The sequence below is a fragment of the Neoarius graeffei genome, chromosome 19, assembly GCF_027579695.1.
Source record: "Neoarius graeffei isolate fNeoGra1 chromosome 19, fNeoGra1.pri, whole genome shotgun sequence".
In the NCBI taxonomy this organism is placed as follows: Eukaryota; Metazoa; Chordata; class Actinopteri; order Siluriformes; family Ariidae; genus Neoarius; species Neoarius graeffei.
Genome location: NC_083587.1, coordinates 16,658,900 through 16,686,606, shown reverse-complemented (window position 1 = coordinate 16,686,606; position 27,707 = coordinate 16,658,900). Strand labels below are relative to the sequence as shown.

Here is a 27,707-nt window from a genome sequence, read left to right as displayed (position 1 = left end):
ACCTTTACATTTCAAACAATAAAGATCTTTGACAAAGAGTACAAACAGTCTCAAAGCATGCAATAAAAACATCACTACGCAAGTAGTACTATTTTATGCTAATTCTATTTTCCTTTTCATCGACAAAGTAAAATCACTCTAATCAAAAGGAACAATTGACGGAGATGAATTACACAAGGCACAGCGTACTTTTGCAATCTTATCAAGTTAAAACAGCTTCCAATTTTTTTTTCTTGACCCTCTGGGGTCTGAGGGTATTTTCTGGCACTAATGATTTTGGTGCGCTCTGATTTTGTTGTCAGTTTCAACAAATCTAAGCAGTATTTTCAAAGTCATGTGACTTTTTTGTATTCAGCACAAGTTCAGCTACAATAATACTGTATCTCTGTAGTCTGTATGTCATAATTGTACTTAAAATAACAGATAAATGAAGATGTTGTAAAAAGCAGTTTTAGAACTGTGTTGGAATGTGTGTAAAAACATGACCTTATTCATTGTATCGAACCATTTTGGTCACTTGAGGTGATTCTGTTCAGTCATAGGAATGGATCAAGCACAAAAACTTAGATCTGCTCCATTGATTTGGTCAATTAACTGGCCATCAAAACATGTCCCATTGTTCTGGGATAAAGGGTTGGCAGTAGGAGGGGTATTCAATGAGAAGGGTAAAAATTTCCATTCCATTCAATGTGAAGAGTGAAAACCCCTCCCACTGCCAACTATTAATCCCATCAGGTCAAGTCCCAATGGGTAAGGTCATGTTTTTTCACACGTTCCAACACAGTTCTAAAACTGCTTTTTACAACAACTTCATTTATCTGGTATTTGACTTTATTTTGGTATTTGACTCAGTTCAGTGTGTCTTGAAATTAACTCTTGTACTGTTTTACTCAGTTCAGAGCCACAACCAACTCTGTTACACAATTACTCTGTAATTTTACTCTCTAAACTCAAAATGGAGCAAAATTAACTATTTTTGAGGAAAATACTTTTAACTCTGGAAAAATTGTTGTCATTTTTCCTGTGTATGCTCTACAGTGCACACATATCAACCAATACGCTCATAATAAATAGAAGATTAAATTGAATTGCTGTCCTGAATCATGAATTGAATTGCTGTCCTGAAATTGAATCGCTGTCCTGAATCATGGACTGAATAATGAACTGAATCATGAATTGATTTTCTGTCCTGAAATTGAATTGCTGTCCTGAATTATGAACTGAATCATGAATTGATTCACTGTCCTGAAATTGAATTGCTGTCCTGAATCATGAATTGATTTGTTGTCCTGAAATTGAATTGCTGTCCTGAATCATGAATTGATTTGTTGTCCTGAAATTGAATTGCTGTCCTGAATTATGAACTGAATCATGAATTGATTCACTGTCCTGAAATTTAATTGCTGTCCTGAATCATGAATTGAATCATGAATTGATTTGCTGTCCTGAAATTGAATCGCTGTCCTGAATCATGAATTGATTTTTTTGTCCTGAAATTGAATTGCTGTCCTGAATTATGAACTGAATCATGAATTGATTCACTGTCCTGAAATTGAATTGCTGTTCTTAATCATGAATTGAATCATGAATTGATTTGCTGTCCTGAAATTGAATCGCTGTCCTGAATCATGAATTGATTTGTTGTCCTAAAATTGAATTGCTGTCCTGAATCATGAATTGATTTGCTGTCCTGAAATTGAATTGCTGTCCTGAATTATGAACTGAATGATGAATTGATTCACTGTCCTGAAATTGAATTGCTGTCCTGAATCATGAATTGAATCATGAATTGATTTGCTGTCCTGAAATTGAATCGCTGTCCTGAATCATGAATTGATTTGTTGTCCTGAAATTGAATTGCTGTCCTGAATCATGAATTGATTTTCTGTCCTGAAATTGAATTGCTGTCCTGAATTATGAACTGAATCATGAATTGATTCACTGTATCATGAATTGATTCACTGTCCTGAAATTGAATTGCTGTTCTGAATCATGAATTGAATCATGAATTGATTTGCTGTCCTGAAATTGAATCGTTGTCCTGAATCATGAATTGATTTGTTGTCCTGAAATTGAATTGCTGTCCTGAATCATGAATTGATTTGCTGTCCTGAAATTGAATTGCTGTCCTGAATTATGAACTGAATGATGAATTGATTCACTGTCCCGAAATTGAATTGCTGTCCTGAATCATGAATTGATTTGCTGTCCTGAAATTGAATCGCTGTCCTGAATCATGAATTGATTTGTTGTCCTGAAATTGAATTGCTGTCCTGAATCATGAACTGAATCATGAATTGATTCGCTGTCCTGAAATTGAATCAGTATCCTGAATCATGAACTGAATCATGAATTGGATCGCTGTCCTGAAATTGAATCACTGACCTGAATCATTTGAAGCGCATAAAATCCGCGTGCCATCTCGCAAAGTTTTACCTCCAAATAGCCTAAACTACGGCTGACAGATTTTATCCTGTTTACGGTGGGCGTTCCCACGGTGAAAGAGAAACCAATTGAAACTGAAAGAGTGAAAGTGATTACAATGCCGTTACCATGTGAACAGTCTTTTATGAATGTGTAAGTGGGTGCTCAGCGCTCCAACTCCTGTAGGACTGAGGAAGGTGACAAGTTTTATGTTTCATCTAATTTAGGTCATTTTAAAATTATAATATTATTTGGTTGTGGGAACAGAGGAAAGTATAAAGTTTCAATCAATATGTTTATCATGCTTGTATGATAAAAACTCGCAAAGATATTTATCTAAATACATGACCTACTCATTCTAAACCTGCCGAGCTTCACCGGCGAAGCTCTGAACCCCAGAGGATTAAGTTCCACCAATTCATAAGTCATATCTCTTCTGCACTGCTCCATTTGAGATATCTGTAACCCAATGAGTTCCGTCCTGGTACCAGTTTCAGTGTGCGTCTCTGCTGGGAGGGTTTCAGGCACAATTTCATTTGACTCTGGTACGTCTGTAAAACAAAAAGTGCAGAAGTAAAACAAAGTTACTGGGTTACTGGAACAGCATCGCTAATATCTCACCTGGCAAAGCTGACCCACATTGTTCTCCTTGTGTATCCAAACTCGCTAAGGTTTGTGCTGCTTCTAATCTGGCTTTCTTGGCAGATCTTTCATTTATCCTGTTACTTCTTGATACTGCGAATTGAGTTTTCATCTTGATCCTAATGATCGTGTCCTAATGTGAGTGTTGGAGCCCAATCTGGAATTGTTTTATGGCGTAGGTTTGGCAGTGCTCCTGCAAGGTGAGTAGCAGAGTGTTCACGCGGAAGCTCAAAAGTTCCATTTAATCAGCAGAAAACATTGCTTTAATTAGCAATGAGCTCTTACCAGATATAAAGTCTTCACCACACACACACACACACACACACACACACACACACACACACACACAGGTGTAATTAGCTTTTTCCTTCAGTTAAGTCCTTACGACGTGTGTTTTTGAACCACAGTGTGCACACTACGCTCTCTGGAAAGTTCTTCATCTGTTTTGTCGCTGTTTTTAATTATTTTGCGAATTCTCTCTGAATAGCCGTTTCTCTTTGTCACGAGTAGCGTTATTACTGCAGTTATATCCTGCACACAAAGTAGGCATCGTCTTTCTTCAAAGGCAAAGAAATCAAAAGAAAATCCCAAAGTGTCACACATGAAGCGCTGGTTCCTGGTTGTTGTTTATTCTCCAACATGGTGGACTTCCAGGTTGGGATGTCAAGCGTGATGTCACTTGCACATGAAGAATATAAAGCCTCTCATGAGAATACATGTAATTAGGTCAGGTAAGCATCACTGCTTACCACAGGTGGTCGGATCCTGAACCATTGGTCTGTTGGTTAAGCGTGGCTATAGCCCATGTAGCTGGTTAGCCGTAAACAAACACCCTGTGACTGATGCCAAGTGGTACATGTACAATTGTGGTCAGAAGTTTACATACAGTGACATGACTGTCATCTTGGATATGAATGCCATGACAATATTTGGGCTTTCAATACAATGGGAAAGTCCAAGGAGCTCAGTGCAGATCTGAAAAAGACAATCGCAGATGTACACTACTCTGGAATGTCTCTTGGAGCCATTTCATTCATTCATTCATTCATTCATTCATTCATTATCTCTAGCCGCTTTATCCTTCTACAGGGTCGCAGGCAAGCTGGAGCCTATCCCAGCTGACTACGGGCGAAAGGCGGGGTACACCCTGGACAAGTCGCCAGGTCATCACAGGGCTGACACATAGACACAGACAACCATTCACACTCACATTTTCCCTCCGTTAAACCATTTTCCCTCCGTTAAACCTCTTTATTCCTTAATTTTTTTTTAGTATTTTGCTTCTTTCGTTACACATAAAAATTATTTCTTTTGTTCGAGATGTATTTTTTTCAGGACTATGAATCTCTAATCTGTATAAATTTAGCCTGATAAATGAGGATAAATCTGATTAAGATCTGTTTAATGATGTGAACCGTGTGCTCCTCAGCAGCTGAAAAATAAATCCACAATCTCATATAAAATCCACTATGGGCCCCATTTATCAAGCTATTTGTTTATTTATTTATCTATCTGTCTATTTATTTATTTATTTATTTAATCTATTTCTAGAATACTTTGAAGTAGAATTTGGACATTTCCAAATCTGCCAAGTGCTGAATGACGTCATGTGTTTTTTTTTCTTTTTTCTTCTTTTTGCTAATCTCCCAACCAACAAACATGGAGGACAGAGTGTGGGACTTGTAAAGGAATAAATCCTGTATTTCAACACACACACACACACACACACACAGTTAGTCTGGTTAATTGTAGTAAGAGCTCAGGATCAGATTCTGTGTCTGACCCCCAGGGGTTGTAGAATTCACAGAGTTGTAGAATTCGCAGCTCCAGAACCAGAGTTACCCCCAACCGCTGCAGATCCGTGTGTGTGTGTGTGTGTGTGTGTGTGAGAGAGAGAGAGAGAGAGAGAGAGAGAGAGAGCGCCAGCCACAGGACGCCATGTCACATAATTTCCTGTGGTGTGATACGTGTGATTTACTGTTAATGTGGAGCTTCACAGACATCTCTCTCTCTCTCTCAGTCTGTCTCATAGTCTCTCTCCTTTTTTTCACTCTCCCCTCCCCTGTCATTCTCTCTCTTTCTCATTCCCTCTATCTGTCTGTAGTCCCCCCCCCCACACACACACACACACTTCTCCCCCTCACTGATTTGTAACACTGGATCATTTTTCATAAAGGAATAACAGATTATTTATTAAGACAGAAATGTAGAAAATTCTACAAACTTTCAGTCCAACTGCAGATAAATAAACGGCTCCCTGTGTACCAGCTGTTACTATAGAAACAATAACTTGTGTTGCAGCTGCTCTTTGTGTGTGTGTGTGTGTGTGTGTGTGTGTGTGTGTGTGTGTGTGTGTGTGTGTGTGTGTGTGTTAAAGTGAGAAGTCGCTACATTACACTGTATTCATATCACAAAAAAACCTTAGAAAATAAAGACTTTGTTAAAACATAAACATATCTCTAATCATGCATTTTTCTTGTACAACCCCGATTCCAAAAAAGTTGGGACAAAGTACAAATTGTAAATAAAAACGGAATGCAATGATGTGGAAGTTTCAAAATTCCATATTTTATTCAGAATAGAACATAGATGACATATCAAATGCTTAAACTGAGAAAATGTATCATTTAAAGAGAAAAATTAGGTGATTTTAAATTTCATGACAACAACACTTCTCAAAAAAGTTGGGACAAGGCCATGTTTACCACTGTGAGACATCCCCTTTTCTCTTTACAACAGTCTGTAAACGTCTGGGGACTGAGGAGACAAGTTGCTCAAGTTTAGGGATAGGAATGTTAACCCATTCTTGTCTAACATAGGATTCTAGTTGCTCAACTGTCTTAGGTCTTTTTTGTCGTATCTTCTGTTTTATGATGCGCCAAATGTTTTCTATGGGTGAAAGATCTGGACTGCAGGCTGGCCAGTTCAGTACCCGGACCCTTCTTCTACGCAGCCATGATGCTGTAATTGATGCAGTATGTGGTTCAGCATTGTCATGTTGGAAAATGCAAGGTCTTCCCTGAAAGAGACGTCGTCTGGATGGGAGCATATGTTGCTCTAGAACCTGGATATACCTTTCAGCATTGATGGTGTCTTTCCAGATGTGTAAGCTGCCCATGCCACACGCACTAATGCAACCCCATACCTTCAGAGATGCAGGCTTCTGAACTGAGCGCTGATAACAACTTGGGTCGTCCTTCTCCTCTTTAGTCCGAATGACACGGCGTCCCTGATTTCCATAAAGAACTTCAAATTTTGATTCGTCTGACCACAGAACAGTTTTCCACTTTGCCACAGTCCATTTTAAATGAGCCTTGGCCCAGAGAAGACGTCTGCGCTTCTGGATCATGTTTAGATGCGGCTTCTTCTTTGAACTATAAAGTTTTAGCTGGCAACGGCAGATGGCACGGTGAATTGTGTTCACAGATAATGTTCTCTGGAAATATTCCTGAGCCCATTTTGTGATTCCCAATACAGAAGCATGCCTGTATGTGATGCAGTGCCGTCTAAGGGCCCGAAGATCACGGGCACCCAGTATGGTTTTCTGGCCTTGACCCTTACGCACAGAGATTCTTCCAGATTCTCTGAATCTTTTGATGATATTATGCACTGTAGATGATATGTTCAAGCTCTTTGCAATTTTACACTGTCGAACTCCTTTCTGATATTGCTCCACTATTTGTCGGCGCAGAATTAGGGGGATTGGTGATCCTCTTCCCATCTTTACTTCTGAGAGCCGCTGCCACTCCAAGATGCTCTTTTTATACCCAGTCATGTTAATGACCTATTGCCAATTGACCTAATGAGTTGCAGTTTGGTCCTCCAGCTGTTCCTTTTTTGTACCTTTAACTTTTCCAGCCTCTTATTGCCCCTGTCCCAACTTTTTTGAGATGTGTTGCTGTCATGAAATTTCAAATGAGCCAATATTTGGCATGAAATTTCAAAATGTCTCACTTTCGACATTTGATATGTTGTCTATGTTCTATTGTGAATACAATATCAGTTTTTGAGATTTGTAAATTATTGCATTCCGTTTTTATTTACAATTTGTACTTTGTCCCAACTTTTTTGGAATCGGGGTTGTATTTATTCCTGTTTTTTAAATTTGAAATTTTTTTACAGATATTTTTTTTTGGAAAATCCCAAATTGCTTCATATTCACTACATTCACGTCACTTCCAACAGAGTAAAATGGTGCAATGAGCAAAAGATGATCATCATCTCCTTCTCATTATTATCTCATCTCATCTCATCTCATTATCTCTAGCTGCTTTATCCTGTTCTACAGGGTCGCAGGCAAGCTGGAGCCTATCCCAGCTGACTACGGGCGAAAGGCGGGGTACACCCTGGACAAGTCGCCAGGTCATCACAGGGCTGACACATAGACACAGACAACCATTCACACTCACATTCACACCTACGCTCAATTTAGAGTCACCAGTTAACCTAACCTGCATGTCTTTGGACTGTGGGGGAAACCGGAGCACCCGGAGGAAACCCACGCGGACACGGGGAGAACATGCAAACTCCGCACAGAAAGGCCCTCGCCGGCCACGGGGCTCGAACCCGGACCTTCTTGCTGTGAGGCGACAGCGCTAACCACTACACCACCGTGCCGCCCCTTCTCATCATTATTATTATTATTATTATTATTATTATTATTATTTTTCCCCTGCACTATTTTTGCAAAGGAAAGAAAAGAAAAATAATGAAATGCTTCGAAACATTTTTCAAGAATGTGAATAATATGAATAAGCATTTTTTTAATTGAAAAACTTTAAAATTCGCTTTTCAAATTCACTTTAAAACATTTTTTTTCTTTTTGTAGTAAATAAAGTTATCACAGGAATTCTTATCTATTTATTTATTTATGTATTTGTTTTCTGTTTGTTTGTTGTCTTTTTTAATTTTCAAGATAGCTCATAACACTTCACTAATTTTTGTAAGACATACACTTTTAATATAAATGAGCAAACCACACACACACACACACACACACACACACACACACACACACACACACACACACAGCCTGAGAATTTGCCACGCTGCGTTTTTCCTGTTGTTATTTGCTCAGAAATGAGCAGCTGCTTTGTTCAAGAATAAAAACGCCTCCACCATGCACTGAAATAACATTTGTGTCGTTTTTTCATTTATTATTTTGAGTCCTGTAATATTTATTCGTCGTTTGTAGGTTAATGAGCCGTGATATGAATCTGATTAACTTCACTTGAGAAGTCATGTATAGAAGAAAAAGCAACATTCTTTAAAAATAGTCAATGCACAAATATATGGCCTCATAAATCGAGATCTAATGAAGCTATTGATTGATGTCATAAATTAAATGGTGTTAACAGATGTGTGTGTGTGTGTGTGTGTGTGTGTGTGTGTGTGTGTGTGTGTGTGTGTGTGTGTGTTATACCCTCAGAGACATGGTGAACATCAGCTGGAGCTTCACTGTGTGTTCATCTAAAACTTAAAGCTCAGAAAATAAACAATTTGTTGAAACATCATTTTATTAAAATCGTATTTTTTAAATTTCATTTCAAAAATTGATCATTACAGGAATTTCTTGTCGGAATGTATTGCGTTTCAATATATTTTATTTACATTTTGATATCCATGGATTAAAACTGTAATATTTTTTAAAGCACAATGAGGTCAAATCCCAAAACAGCATCCTGTTCACTACTTGTGCTCCCGACATAGTGTGGAATATAACGGTGTTGTGTCTATAGAGTGCACTAGATCACCAGAAGACGTCTTTTTTTTTTTTAATCTGCGTAACTCATCTCATCTCATCTCATCTCATCTCATCTCATCTCATCTCATTATCTCTAGCCGCTTTATCCTGTTCTACAGGGTCGCAGGCGAGCTGGAGCCTATCCCAGCTGACTACGGGCGAAAGGCGGGGTACACCCTGGACAAGTCGCCAGGTCATCACAGGGCTGACACATAGACACAGACAACCATTCACACTCACATTCACACCTACGCTCAATTTAGAGTCACCAGTTAACCTAACCTGCATGTCTTTGGACTGTGGGGGAAACCGGAGCACCCGGAGGAAACCCACGCGGACATGGGGAGAACATGCAAACTCCGCACAGAAAGGCCCTCGCCGGCCACGGGGCTCGAACCCAGACCTTCTTGCTGTGAGGCGACAGCGCTAACCACTACACCACCGTGCCACCCGTGACGCAAATCTGATTTTTTTTTTATTTTTGAGTGGATTGTTTTTTTTCAAATCATCTCTGAGCCACTAATTTGCATTTTTGACATCCATTTACAAATATGTAAATTGGCAGAATAAAATTAATTTTGATGCTATGAATACGTTTAAAAGTGCCTTTATCCCTGCTGCCACTTGCGTTTGCCATTATTTTGTAAATTTTGAAAATGAGCACTGTTTCACACTCAAGGACGGGCGAGGCTGGGAGAGGTGGGACTCCCATCTCTGATTTAAAGGGCGTTAACATTCTTTTTTGTACATAAACTTCATAACAGAAAAATACCAAATGGTCGACTCTACGTCAGCGTCGGCCTTGCAAGCGTCAGGATGATTTTAACCACTAGATGGCGTTTTGAGCCATTTTCATCCTGATCATCTCATCTCTCATCTCATTATCTGTAGCCGCTTTATCCTTCTACAGGGTCGCAGGCAAGCTGGAGCCTATCCCAGCTGACTACGGGCGAAAGGCGGGGTACACCCTGGACAAGTCACCAGGTCATCACAGGGCTGACACATAGACACAGACAACCATTCACACCTACGGTCAATTTAGAGTCACCAGTTAACCTAACCTGCATGTCTTTGGACTGTGGGGGAAACCGGAGCACCCGGAGGAAACCCACGCGGACACAGGGAGAACATGCAAACTCCGCACAGAAAGGTCCTCGCCGGCCACGGGGCTCGAACCCAGGACCTTCTTGCTGTGAGGCGACAGCGCTAACCACTACACCACCGTGCCACCCATCCTGATCATCTTTTTTTATAAAAACAGTAATTTTGTCAAGATTAATACCAACATTGATGTGTTTCATCACAGTACAGTTTTATCATTTAGTTCACAGCTCAGTAAACACGTTTAAGTGCACAGTACCTCATTAATTATGGATAAGCGCCATTTCATCCAGCATCGGTAGAGTTTCCAATCTCTCTCTCTCTCAGTTATTCATTTTTATTTATATCTTTCAGTCTTCCTGTAAAATCATTTGCACTAAAATCGGAATAAGGAGTTTACTGCGTTCGCGTCAGAGGACTGCGACAGTGATGAGGATATTCAGTGGAAGAATGCAAAATAGCTTCTCCGTAAAACTCGTTAACTCACTCATATCTTCTCAACATGTTCTGCAGACCCTCAGAGAACTTTGTCTTATCCACGCAACTTTAAATCTAATCAATCTAATCAAAACGACCAGACAGAAGTAACGTTCGTCTTCTTTATCGACTGTGATCTTAGGAGAAACGTTTCTCCAGCATGAATGTGCGTTTATAACTCGAACACGCCGCGGTCCACACTGCACACAGTCCCATCCGCTAATTATTATTGATTTCACGGCGCAGTTTTATTCACCAGGATTCACCTGATTGTGTTTGCTCGACATTAATCCTGGCTGATTTGTTTGGCTGAATCCTCGCAGGGTGATTTATGGACTCGTGGAAAATGCCACTGAATCGAGCCGATGTAAGCGAAGGAGTAAAGGAAGTAAGCAGAGCTGTAGGCTGCTGGGATGTTGGCTTCCATCATTGGAGCTCATGAGATGCAAATTCCAAGACGGGAATTCCCACATCGGACACTAATGAGGTGATATCAGCGACTCGAATCTGATTGGTCGAAAGGTGATTCATTTTCTATCAGGCTTGTGGTACTCAAGTCCAACTCATGCCCTAATTTGAAGGACTCGTGACTTGACTTGGACTTGAGCACTGATGACTCGGATTCGTGCATTAACTGCATTCAGACTCGTAAATTGGAGACGAGTACTCGCATTTTTTCTTTATTTTTTTTGTAACATGCCATAATAATTTGGCATAAGATATTTATATCTATATTAATTTTTGTACTAATTTCGTGTAAGAGTGTCACACCTGCATGCCTTGGTGCATGCATCAGATAGACTCTCGGGCGTGCTCCGGACAGCGCGCGCACACCAAGCGGACTCTCGCACACGCCGTAAACAACTCGCGCCTGCACAGGATTAAGGCGCAATCAGCATGCCTGTGAAAACACACTTACTTTGTGAAATATTGAGTTGCGTTGCTGACACATTACCAAGCATTATTTGTTTGGTTTCCTGATCCCTGATTTCCTGTTTCTCGTCTTTGATTCTGCCGAGTCTACGATAGCCTGTTTGTTCCTCGCTTGACCTATAACCTGTTTCACCGTTTTACGATTTTGCCTGTCTTTCTGGATTGTTTACCGTCTTCACTTGTATTAATAAACACACCTTCTGCACTTACATCCGTCTCCCAGCCATCTCTGACAGAATACGTCACACTCCCTGATAAAGAGACGCACATTCACCTGTTCATACGCCATGTTCAGGAACAAACTAATGTTAATGGTGCTGAAACAGCCGCCGTCAAAGGGTGCAGTTGGAGTTTTGGACTTGACTCGGATCAGTAGTGGACTCGACTCAGAATTTTCTTTAATGACTCAGACTCGAGGTTTAGTGACTCAACGACAACACTGTTTTCTATAACAGCAGCTCTGGCGGTAATCACATACATTATCGTTTCTATAGTAACGGCTCATTCACCTGTATGTTTGATTTCGATTTCCGTCTTCTTGCTTGTTACGTGTACTATGGAAGCCGCGAAAGGCCCTTCATATAATCTTTTTTTATTCACCTTGTTATCCTGAGATAACGACATAATTAATTCAGGATCTCGAGAAAACAACACAACTAATTCGAGATCCCGAGAAAACAAAACCGTTATTCCGAGATAACGACATAATTAATTCAGGATCTTGAGAAAACAACACAACTAATTCAACTAATTCAACAATTATTCCGTGATCTCGAGAAAACAAGACAATTATTCCGTGATCTCGAAAAAACAAAACAATTATTTCATGATCTCGAGAAAACAGCTGAGATTTCTAGCAGAGCTGCGCCCCCCTGTGGGTCAGACAACGAAGACTTAGAAATTGGCGGACATGTAACAGAGCAGAAATGGCTTTTTACGATGCCTTGAGAGAGAGATTATCCCTTATTAAAAGACTTAATGCAATCTCTCCCTGTGTCAACCCCTGATCAAAATATTGCCTTATTAGGTGATCGATTATTCCAGACATTCTAATGACCAAAGTTGCGTCTATACAGAATGAGAAATAGCCCCAAAGTCAGCATATCACAAGTCTCTTGGCGCACCTGAATGAACCATTTCTCAGCTGTTTACTCGAGATCATGAAATAATTGTTTTGTTTTCTCGAGATCACGGAATAATTGTTTTGTTTTCTCGAGATCTCGAATTAGTTGTGTTGTTTTCTCGAGATCCTGAATTAATCATGTTGTTATCTCAGGATAACAAGGTGAATAAAAAAAGGATTATATGGGCCTCTCACGGCTTCCGTAGGTGTACTGTACAAGATCGCCAAATTATAATTATATATACTGTACACTCCCCGGCGACTTTAATAGGAGCCTGTTCTTGATTCTAAGATCCCTGTTCTTGGCTGCGGGACTGGAACCCAGTGTGTTCTTCTGTTGCATACTGAGATGCTTTTCTGCTCACCACGGTTGTAAAGAGTGATTATATGAGTTACTATATCCTTCCTGGAACCAATCTGTCCATTTCCCTCTGAGCTCTTTTATCAAGGTGTTTGTTTCTACCCACTGAAATGTCGCTCCCTCACTCACTCAGTGTTTTTTTTTTGTTTTTCGCACCAGTCTGTGTAAACTCTGGAGACTGCTGTGTGTGAAAACCCCAGGAAGGAGATCAGCAGTTTCTGAAATACTCAAACCTGTATTTCATCTGGCTCAAACCAACACATTGTGAACATTAACTAGCTGAAGCTCTTGATTTGTATCTGCATGATCTGATGCATCGTGCTGCTGTCGAGGGATCGGCTGATCAGAGAACTGCATCAAACAGCGGGGGGGGGGGGGAGATGTTGGGGTGTTCCTAATAAAGTAGCCGATGAAAATAATATTTGCGATGTACAGCGTGTTAGACATTTAAGGTTGATTGTGTGTCGATTCAAACATTCAGCACATCACTGAACACACGTTTTGCCTCAGATCCTCTTTCACTCTCTTCATATTTTAAACAACTTCCATCACATGAGCGCAAAATAGACAAATTAGACAAATTGGCTTTAATCCCATAAACAACACGACAAACGTCTCTGGCTTCATCAGCTCGAGTTTGGCTGCTTTCCCGCACATGTGCGTCGAGACGCTGAATATTCCTCATACGCCTCAGAATTAGAGATTATGGTGATAACGCCTGTCTGTGAGCCACGGTGCATGAAATAAGCCGCCTCCCACACCCTCGCCTCAGCCGGAACACCGCTTCCCCTGTGCACCTTCCAGCGCTCGGGTTTATTGTTTCATTATTGAGAGGTTTAGTGAACGACCGCGTGAAGTGGCGACGCTGAAACGCTGTCACACGCCGCACTGGTGAGCGAGACATGAGTCGACGTATGAAAGACAGACGAGGCGACAAATTCACAGCCGGGTTCCTTGTACAGTGGATCAGTCTGTGCTGAATTCTTGACTGTGATTGGTCAGAAGGTGTGCGTTATTTTCTTTTTGTAGAACAGCTCTGAAAGTAGTTCCGGCTGTCCGACATGACCTCCAGGTTTATATTGATTATCTCGTTATCGTTGTTGTTAAATGTTATGGTTTCTATAGTAACAGCTCATATACAGGGACAGAGAAAAATGTATAATCAGTGGAGGAAATAAGGAATTTTAATTAGACTGTCACACAACAGACGAGTCTGAAATGTTGTCTGTCCGTCCAAATTTCAGCCTGTCTGAATGATGGGCCAAAGGCCCCGAAGAATGTGGCCGTGGGTCTGGGGCCTGCCTTAGGGTCCCCAAAGCTGAAGGGCTTTAGATATTTGGAGATGGCTTCTCGGCTTCTCAGAGGCATCTGTGATTGGCCAATCACAGGTCATGTTACGACATAATGTATAACATCTCATCTCATCTCATTATCTCTAGCCGCTTTATCCTGTTCTACAGGGTCGCAGGCAAGCTGGAGCCTATCCCAGCTGACTACGGGCGAAAGGCGGGGTACACCCTGGACAAGTCGCCAGGTCATCACAGGGCTGACACATAGACACAGACAACCATTCACACTCACATTCACACCTACGCTCAATTTAGAGTCACCAGTTAACCTAACCTGCATGTCTTTGGACTGTGGGGGAAACCGGAGCACCCGGAGGAAACCCACGCGGACACGGGGAGAACATGCAAACTCCACACAGAAAGGCCCTCGCCGGCCACGGGGCTCGAACCCGGACTTTCTTGCTGTGAGGCGACAGCGCTAACCACTACACCACCGTGCCGCCCCTTTTTTCCTTATTTATTTATTTATTTATTTATTTGATTAATTAATTTTGGGAGGAGTCTCAGGTGTCAGTGCTTTATAACATGCATGGTGCTTGGTACAGTTTGAGAGGCTAGTGAAGCTGTTTATCGCCGCTTTAATGTCAATGAGAACAGGAAGTGACTTGTCTCATTGATGTTCCATAACATGAAGAATAAACTGCATAAGAGGAAACACTCCAGACTACAGTGATGTGAAAATAATCCACTTTGTGGTGGTAATGGTAGCTCCGCCTCACACCACCCCTGAGCTCCAGTGTGTGTGTGTGTGTTAGCTATATCCAGTTTGTCGGAATGAAGGTGTGTGTTTTAGCGCAGTGGTGTTATTTATACCGCAATCCTGGAGAATTCTGGACTCGGAAGGTGTTTTCTCTGACAGCTCAAAATAACACTTTGATAATACAGGGTGTCCCGACAGTCTCCATAAGCAGCAGACACAGACACTTTCTTTATTTTTTTTCCTAACATTATTCACGTAGCATCCTTTACACCAGTGTTTCTCAACCACTGGGCCACGGCCCATTAGTGGGCTACGAAGCGCCATCTAGAGGGCCGCAAATTATTTTTCAAGTTGAAGCTAATTTTTACTCATAGTAGGGTACCATTGCTGGTTTGCATCTGACGTCACATAATCCACCTCATTAAGCTACGGTCACACTACAGCTCATGATGCTTTGCGATGGGTTATTGATGAAAATGAGGCATTTTGATGGCGATATACACGTGAGCAAAAAGTTGTGGTCACACAGCAGGCGAACATGACTGTCATGGCCGCGCTCGCTCGGGACCCAATCATTATGGGAAACACCTGATAGTGATTTGAGCACAATCAGCACACAAAGATATGGAAGATGTTTTCACAGAGGCTTTGCAAAGTATCATCGTCACGTTTGTGTCGAGCCATGCTTATAATGCTGTTTAAACACTCTGCTTTCTGTTTTGCTTTTGTAAATATCACGCCTGCTAATAAACACTCTTCCTGCACTTAGATCCGTCTCTGATCCCCAGATCTTTAACCCAGCCACATATAAAAAGTTGTTCTCCTCCATGCTCGTCCAGGTTTTCATCTGTGTGTCCGTGTAGAACGATGTCTGCAGCACCAGGTAGTTTGAGGTGTCGGGGAACTCAACAGATGGATCATTTTCCAACTCGTAGGAAAAATCCTTCTTTTGCCGCTTTTCCACTACAAACGCGGCTGAGTCGGGCTGAGCCGTGCCGTGCTGAGTCGGGCTGAGCGGGGCTGTTGGAGTTGCATTTCGACTACAACCGCGCTGAACCGTGCTGGCTGGAAGTGGGTGGACACATTGGGTGGAGTTAGCGAAAGTGGGTGGACGTCACGTGATGTCGTTAAGCAGCGCAAACAGTGACATCAGTGAGCTTTTAAGCGGTAGTCTCACGACCCGAATAGTAAACAATAAACATGGAGGACATGGAGTCGTTAGTGTTGCTGGTCTTGGTGCTGTGGCTTGTTGTCACCGACAACGCCAACAGATACTGGCAAGAGCGTATAGATGAGGCGAGGCGCATAAGGCTTCAGAAATTCTCGTAATTCGTAATTCTTCTCCTTCCGGGTTTGCGGTGTTTACAGATCCCAGCGCGCTCGCGGGGCGTGTGTGGGCATGTGAGGACACTCCTCCTCACCAATCAGTGCACAGGGGAGTGTCTGCTCACGCCCCCAGCCTCACTCGGCTCGCTTTGGCTCGCTTCAGCCCTACTCCAAAACGGTGCGAGTTTTAGGGGCTAAGCAGGGCTGAAGCGAGCTGAGTCGTGCTGTTTTTTGGTAGTCGAAACGCGAGCCGTGTCGGGCTGAAGTGAGCTGAAGCGAGCTGAAGTGAGCTGAAAAAGGGTAGTGGAAAAGGGCCATATGTTAGCGTGTAAGGATCTAATCCCATTGAGTGGTTTCTGTATCCACTTCTTTTGAGTGTGCGTCTTGGTTTTAATAACTTGCTGGTTTTCTGAACACAAACATGGCATGGTTCTTGTGTTAATGGACCAGACTCCACTTTTGGATCATTAATCGCTTTTGACTGAGAATGACCAGCATGCATGGTTTTATGTTCGCTTCTGGTACATCCATACAGTTTTAAATACAACACCTACAATTAAAAACAGTTTGTTTTTACTGCATTTATTTAATTCCTGGGGTCCCATCTGTAACAGGGAGTGATGTTGCATCCCATTAATACACTTTACAGTAGATCATTAGATTTTAATAGAATAGATGAGCCAAAATAATTGGGGATCTTTTTTAATGGGCCCCGACTCATTACAAGTATGAATAAGTGGGCCTTAAAGTAGAAAAGAACTTTCTTGAGAACCCCTGTTCTAGCTGCTAAAATGAAATGTTTACAGAAGGAGTCTCCAGTGTCAGGGTTGTGTAACAGTTATAGGACAAATAATCAACTTTAGAGTGGAAACAGTAGCTACAGGACCTTGAGTTGATTATTTTTCTTTGACTGCACGACACGGGAGTGATTTATTTGCTGCCTTCTGTCAATCAGATATTTAAATTTCAGTGAATTGGGTTCAGTCAATCAATCAATCAATCAATCAATCAATCAATCAATCAATCAATCAATCAGTGTTTTCTCTCTTCTGATTATGGTGTATACATATCGACAGAAAATTCGTCTTCAAACTAAGTGAAAATCATGCCCTGTTTTTTTATTTGTGGCCGTCTTTTCTTTTTCTTTTTTTTCTTTTCTACCATGCTGACTTTACTCTTTTGTGTCCTATTGGCTTATCTTTCTTCTATAAGACAGACAGACAGACAGACAGACAGAGGCACGAGGCAGTTCACAGGGTACAAAAAAACATCACGGCGTCTCCGGCCCGACAAACACACAGGCAACGTGATCTGCGACTCTTTCACCTCCTTCATTTGCTGTTCATTCCGTGAGCATTTGTTTTGCACGAGAACCCATCCGTCTGCTCGGGGTTCATTCCAGAGACGGCGAGGCCATGCATTATTTAGACCAAGAACGTCGCTTGTGTAAACAATAAGGCATGGACAAAATATTTATAAATATAAATTGATGGGACTTTTTTTCTGAAAGCAGTGTGATGAAAGAGAAACAGACCTTGTTTGGTTTTTCCAACAGAATGAGAAAAAGTGATAAAGTCAGATTTTTGTTTCTGTGTAACTCAGATTAAAGCTCTGTGATCGTCTGAGCAGATGTTATTAGTCCTGAATCCATCCCAGGCATCACTGATGTGTGTAAATCTAAACCTAGAGCCACGTATTCGTGTTGTATAGCGTTATATAAAACCACGCTTTTCTTGACGTGTGATTCTGACCCCGCCCGTACCTGTCCTCTCAGGACTGACCTGAATCTAAACTCATTTGTCTGTCGTTTTAATGTCTCGACCCCTCAGTCCTTGAGCAGCGTGCTGTAAATACAGGCTGTCAGCCCAATGTCACTGCGTCTCGTCTCTGCGTGCTGCATTTTCACCTCGAGGCCGGATGTTAAACGCAGCTGCAGGATGAAGTGAATAAATAAATGATTGTGATTACCTGAGAGTGGGGAGGAAACTGGAGGGCGGGCAGGCGGACCGGGATGGACGCTCCTGGAAACAGTGGTCGTCTTATCATCTCTTTCTCTCGCTCTCTCTCTCTCTCTCACACACACACACACACACACACACACACACACTGGATTTACTCCACTCACAAATGATAAATAGGCTTTTATAACAAAACATGTTAAGGCACCACAATATTCTTCTGCTATTTGTCAAGGTGAACACTGACGACTCATAATGCGTGTGTGTGTGTGTGTGTGTGTGTGTTAAGACAATCTGCCTCGAGGATAGACTTGAAAGGAATATAAAATAATTACTTTTTATGCCAAAGCAACCACATGAGAATCACAGAGACATGACAGTCTGAAAATAAATGAATGAATGAATGAATGAATGAATAAGAATAAATGAATGAATAGATAGAGAAATGAATTAATAACTGAATAGATAGATAGATGGATGGATGGACGGACGGACGGACGGGCGGGCGGGCGGGCGGGCGGGCGGACGGACGGACGGACGGACGGACGGATAGATAGATAGATAGATAGATAGATAGATAGATAGATAGATAGATAGATAGATAGATAGATGGCCAGGTGTACAGACAGACAGGTATATAGATAGATAGATAGATAGATAGATAGATAGATAGATAGATAGATAGATAGATAGATAGATAGATAGATAGATTCAGCGTTTATGAGAATAATATTATTATTAGTCAAAATATATCATATATTTGATATGGTGAATGACACAGTGTTTATCGAACATGATCTACTGTAATAATAAAATAATAATCATGAGTTACATTTATATAGCGCCTGTAGCTTTCCCTAGGTGTGGGTGGAGCACAGAGGACGGCAGGACAGAGATCAGGTTTGCAACTCGGTTTTATTGCCAAACTTTTCAGTCTAACCACTAAGAGTTACTGTTACAGACACACACACACTCGGCGTCTGGTTCCAGGGAGAGCTTCCCTCTGCTCTCGCTCTCCCTCCTCATATAGGGCGCGGTCACTGGGAAGACACACAAACACAGGTTAATTGCTCTCAGGTGAAGTGATTCTGCCACTTACCTTCCCTGACTCCGCCCTCCTGTCACAGACCGGTGCTTGACCACGCCCCCGCTGCCACATACCCCCACCGCCCGACTCAGGCCGGGCAGCCGTCCGGCCTGCAGCCGACTCCCCCCCCCCCCCTTGACGGGAGAGGAAGTCCGCCATGACCATCTGCGCCCCCGGCCTGTGGACCACCTTGAAATTAAAGGGTTGGAGCGCCAGATACCAACGGGTGATCCGCGCGTTGGCATCTTTCATGCGGTGGAGCCACTGGAGGGGCGCGTGGTCCGAACAGAGGGTGAAAGGGCGCCCCAGCAGGTAGTACCGGAGGGCAAGGACCGCCCATTTGATGGCGAGGCACTCCTTCTCAATCATGCTGTAGCGCCCCTCACGCACTGACAGCTTCCGGCTGATGTATAGGACCGGGCGATCCTCCCCCTCCACCTGCTGGGACAAAACGGCCCCCAGCCCTCTGTCCGACGCATCCGTCTGTAACATAAAAGGGAGAGAGAAGTCAGGGGAGTGTAAAAGTGGCCCCCCACACAGTGCAGCCTTTACCTCCGAGAAAGCCCGCTGGCACTGCTCCGTCCACTGGACCGGATCTGGCGCCCCCTTTTTAGTGAGGTCAGTCAGCGGGCTGGTGACGTCCGAATAATTAGGTATAAACCTACGATAGTAGCCAGCCAGCCCCAGGAACTGTCTCACCCCCTTTTTGGTCTTGGGCCTCGGGCAGGCCGCAATCGCTGCTGTCTTATTAATTTGGGGACGCACCTGCCCGTTGCCCAAGTGGAAGCCCAGATACCGTACTTCCACCCGCCTAATCGCACACTTCTTTGGGTTGGCAGTGAGTCCCGCCCGTCTCAGCGACCTAAGGACGGCCCTCAGGTGTTGCAGGTGCCGCTGCCAGTCGTTACTATAAACGATAATGTCGTCCAGGTAGGCGGCCGCATAGGTGGCGTGGGGCCGGAGGACCCAGTCCATCAGCCGCTGAAACGTAGCGGGCGCCCCAAACAGCCCAAACGGAAGTGTGACGAACTGGTGTAAGCCGAACGGTGTGGAAAAGGCCGTTTTCTCCTGGGATAATGGAGTCAAGGGGATCTGCCAATATCCCTTCGTTAAATCCAGTGTCGAGTAGAAGCGAGCCGTGCCTAGTCGATCGAGCAGCTCATCAATACGAGGCATTGGGTACGCGTCGAATTTAGACACCGCGTTGACTTTTCTATAGTCCACACAGAACCGGACCGAGCCGTCGGCCTTGGGAACCAAGACCACCGGGCTGCTCCAGTCGCTGTGGGACTCCTCGACGATGCCCATTTCGAGCATGGCCTGAAGTTCTTCCCGAACCACCTTTTTTTTGTGTTCGGGTAGTCTATAAGGGCGGCTACGCACTACCACCCCCGGGGGTGTCTCTATGTGGTGTTCTATGAGGTTAGTGCGACCGGGCAGGGGCGAGAACACATCCGAAAACTCGGCCTGCAACTGGGCGACCTCTGTGAGTTGGGTCGGGGAGAGGTGGTCTCCACAGGGGACCGGAGAGGTACGTGATGCCAAATTCCCTTTTTGAACCTCTGGCCCCAGCTCCGCCTTCTCCGGAACTACCGACACCAATGCCACGGGGACCTCCTCATTCCAGAGTTTGAGCAGATTGAGGTAGTAAATCTGTAGCGCCCCCCCCCTGTCTGTTCGCCTCACCTCATAGTCGACGTCCCCGACTCGCCGTGTGACCTCAAAGGGTCCTTGCCACTTGGCGATTAATTTGGAGCTCGACGTGGGCAAGAGTACGAGTACTTTATCTCCCGGTGTGAACTCTCTAAGGCGCGTACCCTTGTTGTACAGGCGGGCTTGCCGTTCCTGGGCCTGCCGCAAATTCTCCTGAGTTAGGTGGGTGAGCGTGTGGAGTTTTGCGCGCAGGTCCATAACGTACTGAATTTCATTCTTACTTTGTGAAGGTCCCTCCTCCCAATTTTCCCGCAGCACGTCCAGGATGCCGCGCGGCTTACGCCCATATAATAATTCGAACGGGGAGAACCCCGTGGAGGCTTGGGGGACCTCTCGCACTGAGAACAGCAAGGGTTCGAGCCACTTATCCCAATTACGTGCGTCCTCACTTCCGAATTTCTTAATGATATTTTTGAGGGTGCGGTTGAACCGTTCCACTAAACCGTCCGTTTGTGGGTCATTTCCACTGGATAGGCACGAGAATGGCGTGTTTATGTGATGTGTTGAGTTTGTTTTATTGAAGCGTGTTGTGATCAGAATAAAGATGGCAGTGTGGAGCTGGAGACTCTTCAGACTCAGTGATGCGCTGCTCTACAGGGCGACTGTTATTCTGCCCCGATCTGGAGCAGGAACAGCACCGGAAGGTGGTGCTGTTATTCATTGTGTGAGGACGGCAGGACAGAGATCAGGTTTGCAACTCGGTTTTATTGCCAAACTTTTCAGTCTAACCACTAAGAGTTACTGTTACAGACACACACACACTCGGCGTCTGGTTCCAGGGAGAGCTTCCCTCTGCTCTCGCTCTCCCTCCTCATATAGGGCGCGGTCACTGGGAAGACACACAAACACAGGTTAATTGCTCTCAGGTGAAGTGATTCTGCCACTTACCTTCCCTGACTCCGCCCTCCTGTCACAGACCGGTGCTTGACCACGCCCCCGCTGCCACAGCGCCGTTCTCAAACTCAAGGTCGCTTTATCTATGTAAAGCGACCTTGAATTTGAGAAAGGCGCTCTATAAATGTAACTGTACATTTGTTCTCGAATTTGTTTGTGTATTTGTTTGTTTGCTTGTTTATTTGTTTGTTTCTCCCCTACATTCTGAGGAATACCAGTCCGTATGCTTCACATCACACATTTCACTGTGTTGTGTTCTTGCAGGAAGGAAGTGTGATCTACTGGACATAATATTTTAATTCTGTCCTCATTAATACAGGTGTAACATTTCCAGGTGTAGTCATGTGATCTAAGCCCCAGAGCGCTGTGATTTGTGTCCTCACTGACCCTGGAAATCCAATTCTCTGTCCGCGGGGGTCAGTTAACCTGCGATTACACACTGCACCTAGAAGTGAAGCATCATGCGGGTGTGTGTGTGTGTGTGTGTGTGTGTGTGTGTGTGTGTGTGTGAGAGAGAGAGAGCGAGAGAGAGCATATTGCTTTAGAGGAGATTACACCGTTGTGTGGTCGTGTTTCCTGAACACTGTGTGTGTTTTACACCATGGTGTGTTACAGGACAGTCGTAATGTCGAGGACAAACTGCTCCTGTGTGCGTCGGGCGCCTCTGTTTATTTCACCTCTACAGTGGCATTGATTTCTCTATAAACATTAATGCCTGAGTGTGTGTTTTACCTGTGTAGTGTCCACTCCAGAGTTATCGGCTCCCTACTGTATATTTAATACGCAATATTTTGAGCTTTAATCTATAAGCACTGTATAGTTCTGAGCAAAATACTGGATTAAAAAAAAAAAATTGGCACCCTTACTATTATCAACACCCAGGACTCAGGAGACGTTTGAGAGTCCGTCTGTGGCGGTTTTATTAATATCCAAACCAGACATCAAAGTCAGAAGCCTGGACACAATCAGGTCAAAACCACAATCTGAAATGCGTTCGGAGATCACGAGTGTGAAAAAATCCTGACAAAGTGACAGCCATCTGAGGCGAGGCAGCAAAATTGGTCCTGCTGTCTGGGTGGGAGGGGCATACTCGGTCTCCCCGTCAGTTAAAACGATACTAGGTGGACTCATGGCAGTGTGTGAGATCAGATCATGTATGTAGAATAGGGCAGATAGCGCTTTCCTTTGAGTGTATAAATGAATATACCGTATAATGATTTTTTTTTCCTCAAAGGATCATAATTTATTTGCTTTAGATTTTGGGGTCTGAATACTTTTGCTATGTGTGTCTTTTGGTTGGAAAATAGCAAAAAGAAGGTTGTGAATGGAATGGATTTGATCCAACTTCAGTCCCACTGCAAAAATCAAAATCGAGCTATAACTGTTGCTCCTGCTAGCATTGTTTTAAAGAGTACCAATACTTTTTGTTAACAAATTATATGTGTATTCTAATTAGCGTACAATGAATTCTGTGTTTTTCTGTTACAGTTCAACAGATGAACATCTTCGCTGGGATACTGAAGGTAACTATTTCCATCAGTGTGTTTTTAAATAAAAAAAAAAAATCAAACCTTAGATTTTTCTCAGAAACACGTTAATTAAAAAAATCAACGTCGGCTTTTATTTATAACAAGAGGATATAACGATTTGTAACTATTTATAATGAGAGGGCCATTTCACGCCCTCTGTGGCTGAGTAGTTTTGGTTTGAAACGTATTCCACACCGCGTGTGATTGATATCGTGACATTTCAGACGTCTGACCGGTGAACATTAACGTGGAGAAAAGAGAAAAGCAGCAGTGAAATTTCTCTTAGTGTGAAACTTTCAACAACCTTCAAGCTATGAAACTGGCCTTAACACCAGGAAACGTTCCTGCAGTCATCATTAACAGCAATTAAGAACAGTTATACCTGTTAATGGCACACGTCAAGATGTCAAGACGGAGTTTTACTTTTAAATGAAAAAGTTTTGAGTACAGTTTGGATTGAGCGCTGTGAAAAGACAGAACACGCTCGATCGCGAGCCGCGTCTTCATCTCGTTCTGTCTCTCAGCACGTTCCTGTTTCATCAGCAGTCATGTGACGTTTCTCTTCATTTCAGCGCTCAGCTTGGTGTTGGCATCATGGGTTCAGAATTAATCTTGTTTTATGGAAAATGAATTTTATTGCAGAGCGAAGCTCCGTACTTAAGAGAGTATGGTAACGCTTCAGCCTGATTTTTGATGACTTTTACGTCCGTATGAATGATGTACGTGTACCACCACAGGGACTGTAAATGTAAAGCAACGTATCTCTTAAACAACTGACCACCAGATAACAAAATGTACATCTTTATTTACATAAAATAGATGGTTTTTATCCAGCGCTTATGTTTAATTTGCTTTTATCTCCCACTGGCCGAAAGGCCCGAAGGGGATCATGTCGTGGCGATATCCGTCAATCCATCCGTCCATCCTGGGAAGAGTGCTCACCTTCTGAAATCAACTCCTCTCACAATTTTTGTAGGAATTCCACGAAACTTGGCAGGAATCTTTGTTATATGTTGGTAATACGCATATTGTAATTTCGTTCAGTTCGGTAGCATTTTCCCAGAGTTGCAGCCCTTGATTAACAAAATTATACTTTGACAATTTCATGAAGGCGTGTTTTCCTTCTGACATCGACTCCTCTCACAATTTTTGGAGGAATTTCTCAAAGCTTGGCAAAAGGCCTTGTTATATGATAGTAATACGCAGATTGCAATTTAATTTCGTTTGTGAAAAGTTTCCCAGAGTTTTGAGCCTTGATTAAATAACTTGTACTTTGACAATTCCATGAGGGTGTACGTTCTTCTGAAATTAACTCCTCTTACAATTTGTGGAGGAATTTTACCAAACTTGGCAAAAGGCTTTGTTATATGACCGTTATATGCATATTGAAATTTTGTTTAATTTGGGAAAATTTTCCCAGAGTTATGCCCTTGATTATTAACAAACTCGTACTTTGGCAATTTCATCAAAGTGTGCTTGCTTTCTGAAATCAACTTCCCGCACAGTTTTTATCCTCCACTGGCTGAAAGGCCTGAAGGGGGATTACGTCATGGCGATGTCCATCCGGAGAAGGGAACTCACCTTCTGAAAGCAACTCCTCTCACAATTTTTGTAGGAATTTCACCAAACTTGACAGGATTCTTTGTTATATGTCGGTAATACACATATTGCAATTTCGTTCCATTCAGTCACATTTTACCAGCGTTATGGCCGAGTCGCCAGCGGGGGATATTGTGCTCTCAGAGGACTCTTGTTAAAAAATAGCATGGGATTATTTACTAAACACATTTTACTGAAAATATTCACAACAGTTTCATATAAAACTCGTTAAAACAGTTTTATTAGTCCACTCGCTTGTTGTGGTGCAGACACGAATAAAAAGAGGGAACTTCCTCGAACAATTCTGAGAAAGGAACTCTGAAAAAGTTCCTCCAGTCCGAAAGCAGCGTTTGTTCGCCAGCATGAGCACAAAAGTCTCATCCATGATCCTGGAGTTGCCTAAGAATTGTGGAAAATGAGATACTTTCCATTAATCGCATTGAGTTTCTGTAAAGAAGACCGGATTCTTCCAAGTAAGAAATGAACTACTGTATACCAGGAACTCCATACAATACGAAGGAGCAATAACGTGGAACAGTCTCTCTCGCAAGGAATCAACGGCCAATAACTTCAACGAATTCAAGCGTTTACGAGCTAAATTTGACGTTAGCAGAATAAACGTTGATCCTGTTGTAGCTGTAATGAAACACAAAGACAATAGCTATGCATACTGTTAATTCATTTAACGTGAAGATAAAATCTGTTCATTGATTTTGTTTAAAGATTGTGTATATTTTTAATCTTTTTTATTTGTATCTGTACATGCACGACCTCATCAGCTCTGCTGATCAACTTATCGTCTTTAAATTAATTAATAAATTCATTCATTCAAGTTATTCGTAAAGAGTCAGTGAACAATCCAGGTTGGAAAAGATTCAAATGTTTAGTTTTGTAAATGCCAAAAAAAAAAAAACAACCCTGTCTCTCACTGCTGATGTAAACAGCTCTCATGTTGACGCTTCACTAAAATGAAAAGTAAGGATGCTATCGATACTATTTCAGGCCACGTTATACAGCATCGTTGATATCAGTACAGAGTAATTAGTAAACTGGATCGTATTAATCAATCAGTGACATCACAGAACATTTCATTTCGCTCTGTTTATGTTTCCGCAGTGTAAATATCAGTGTGATAAAGCTATTTGACTCATTACCGAGTTGATTTTAAAATGACGTGCATTAGCTAGCTACATTAGTTAGCTTGGATTCAGTGGGTTTTGTTACACTTCGCTGCACGTTTTTGTTTCCGTCGTCGAAGACCGATAGCGGCCGATCGTGCAGAACGGACCTTTCCAAGCTAACCTCGTTTATTGCCAGCAATAAACTCGTTATGATAAGTTTTATGTTTAAGATGTTATTATTGGAAGATGGCGTTGATTAGGTCATGGAGTATCACACGGTGTTGGATGTTTGAATCAGAGCATGTTTTTACGAGTGGTATGGTGTGTATTTACCTCCAACCAGAGTATGGCTCTTGTTGGCTGCTACAAAATAGAGATGAAAAATAATTATTTATCAAAACTAAGGCACTATTTACAAATTTCCCAGTCAAACTTTACATCCATAGCTAACATAATTTTTCATTCAGGCTCCTGTGTACTGTACACAACCCCCCCAGTGATCATGTGATCAAGGCGGTGTTCAGGCTCGGGGCGACTCACACAAATCTCATGTAAAGCTCATGCAAATCTGATGCAGTTTCATTGGCTTTGAGCTGACACAAATCCTAAAGACACTGGAGTTTTACAGACACCAAGCCTCTGTTCTGCTTCAACCTGAGAGTTTGAGATTGTGGTGAGATTGCTCTTCTCACTCTGTCGCCCTTCTTCTGCTGCACAGATGGACAGAAAGACATTGAGGATGAGCTGAACACCGGACTGGAGCTCGTGGACTCGTGCATCAGATCCCTGCAGGAGTCTGGAATTCTCGACCATCAGGAATACAGCACGAGTGAACGTGAGTAACTTTCAGCCTCTGATCAGCGCAACACTGAATCTCACACTCTAAGGGTTCTTGTGTTCTCCTGCTGGGGGAATCCTCAAAGGTTCAGACAGAAAACATTCCAAGGAAGCTGAAAATCCGTAATTATTCAACGAAAGCTTGACGTCTGTGTTCACCATGGACGATTCCACTTCCCAGCGTGAAACCGTTACTACAGTCGAGTTAGTGACATCATCGGTGACATGAGAAACGATACTCTCAGGAAAATAACATTTGACTTGAAATATGAAAGCTTGTCAGATCAAAATGAAAAGAATGAAGGGACACCAATTTTACTGGAAGCACCTTTAACAAGATAATCGGCAATAATCAGTGTATCAGCGATAATCGGCGATATTCAGTGCATCTGTGATAATCCACGATATTCAGTGTATCGGCGATAATCGGCGATATTCAGTGTATCGATGATAATCAGCGATATTCAGAATATCGATGATAATCTATTCAGTGTATCAGTGATAATCGGCGATATTCAGTGTATCAGTGATAATCAGTGATATTCAGTGTATTGGTGATAATCGGTGATATTCAGTGTATCCATGATAATTGGTGATATTCAGTGTATCGGTGATAATCAGTGATATTCAGTGTATCGGTGATAATCAGTGATATTCAGTGTATCAGTGATAATCGGTGATATTCAGTGTATCAGTGATACACTGAATATCGCCGATTATCACTGATACACTGAATATCGCCGATTATCATGACACACTGAATATCGCCGATTATCATGACACTGAATAT

General features: G+C 42.6%; 1 protein-coding gene across 6 annotated transcripts in view; it reads left to right on the top strand.

Moving 5' to 3' along the window:
• The window catches only part of ctnnd2a (catenin (cadherin-associated protein), delta 2a), a 789,966-nt gene that overhangs the window by 391,582 nt on the left and 370,677 nt on the right, over positions 1–27,707 (top strand). For all 6 annotated transcript variants that reach the window (XM_060899742.1, XM_060899744.1, XM_060899741.1 and 3 more), the window contains 2 exons: positions 23,320–23,354; positions 26,799–26,915. In XM_060899742.1, the coding sequence (XP_060755725.1) occupies positions 23,320–23,354; positions 26,799–26,915 (152 nt within the window). The remainder of the gene's footprint in view (positions 1–23,319; positions 23,355–26,798; positions 26,916–27,707) is intronic.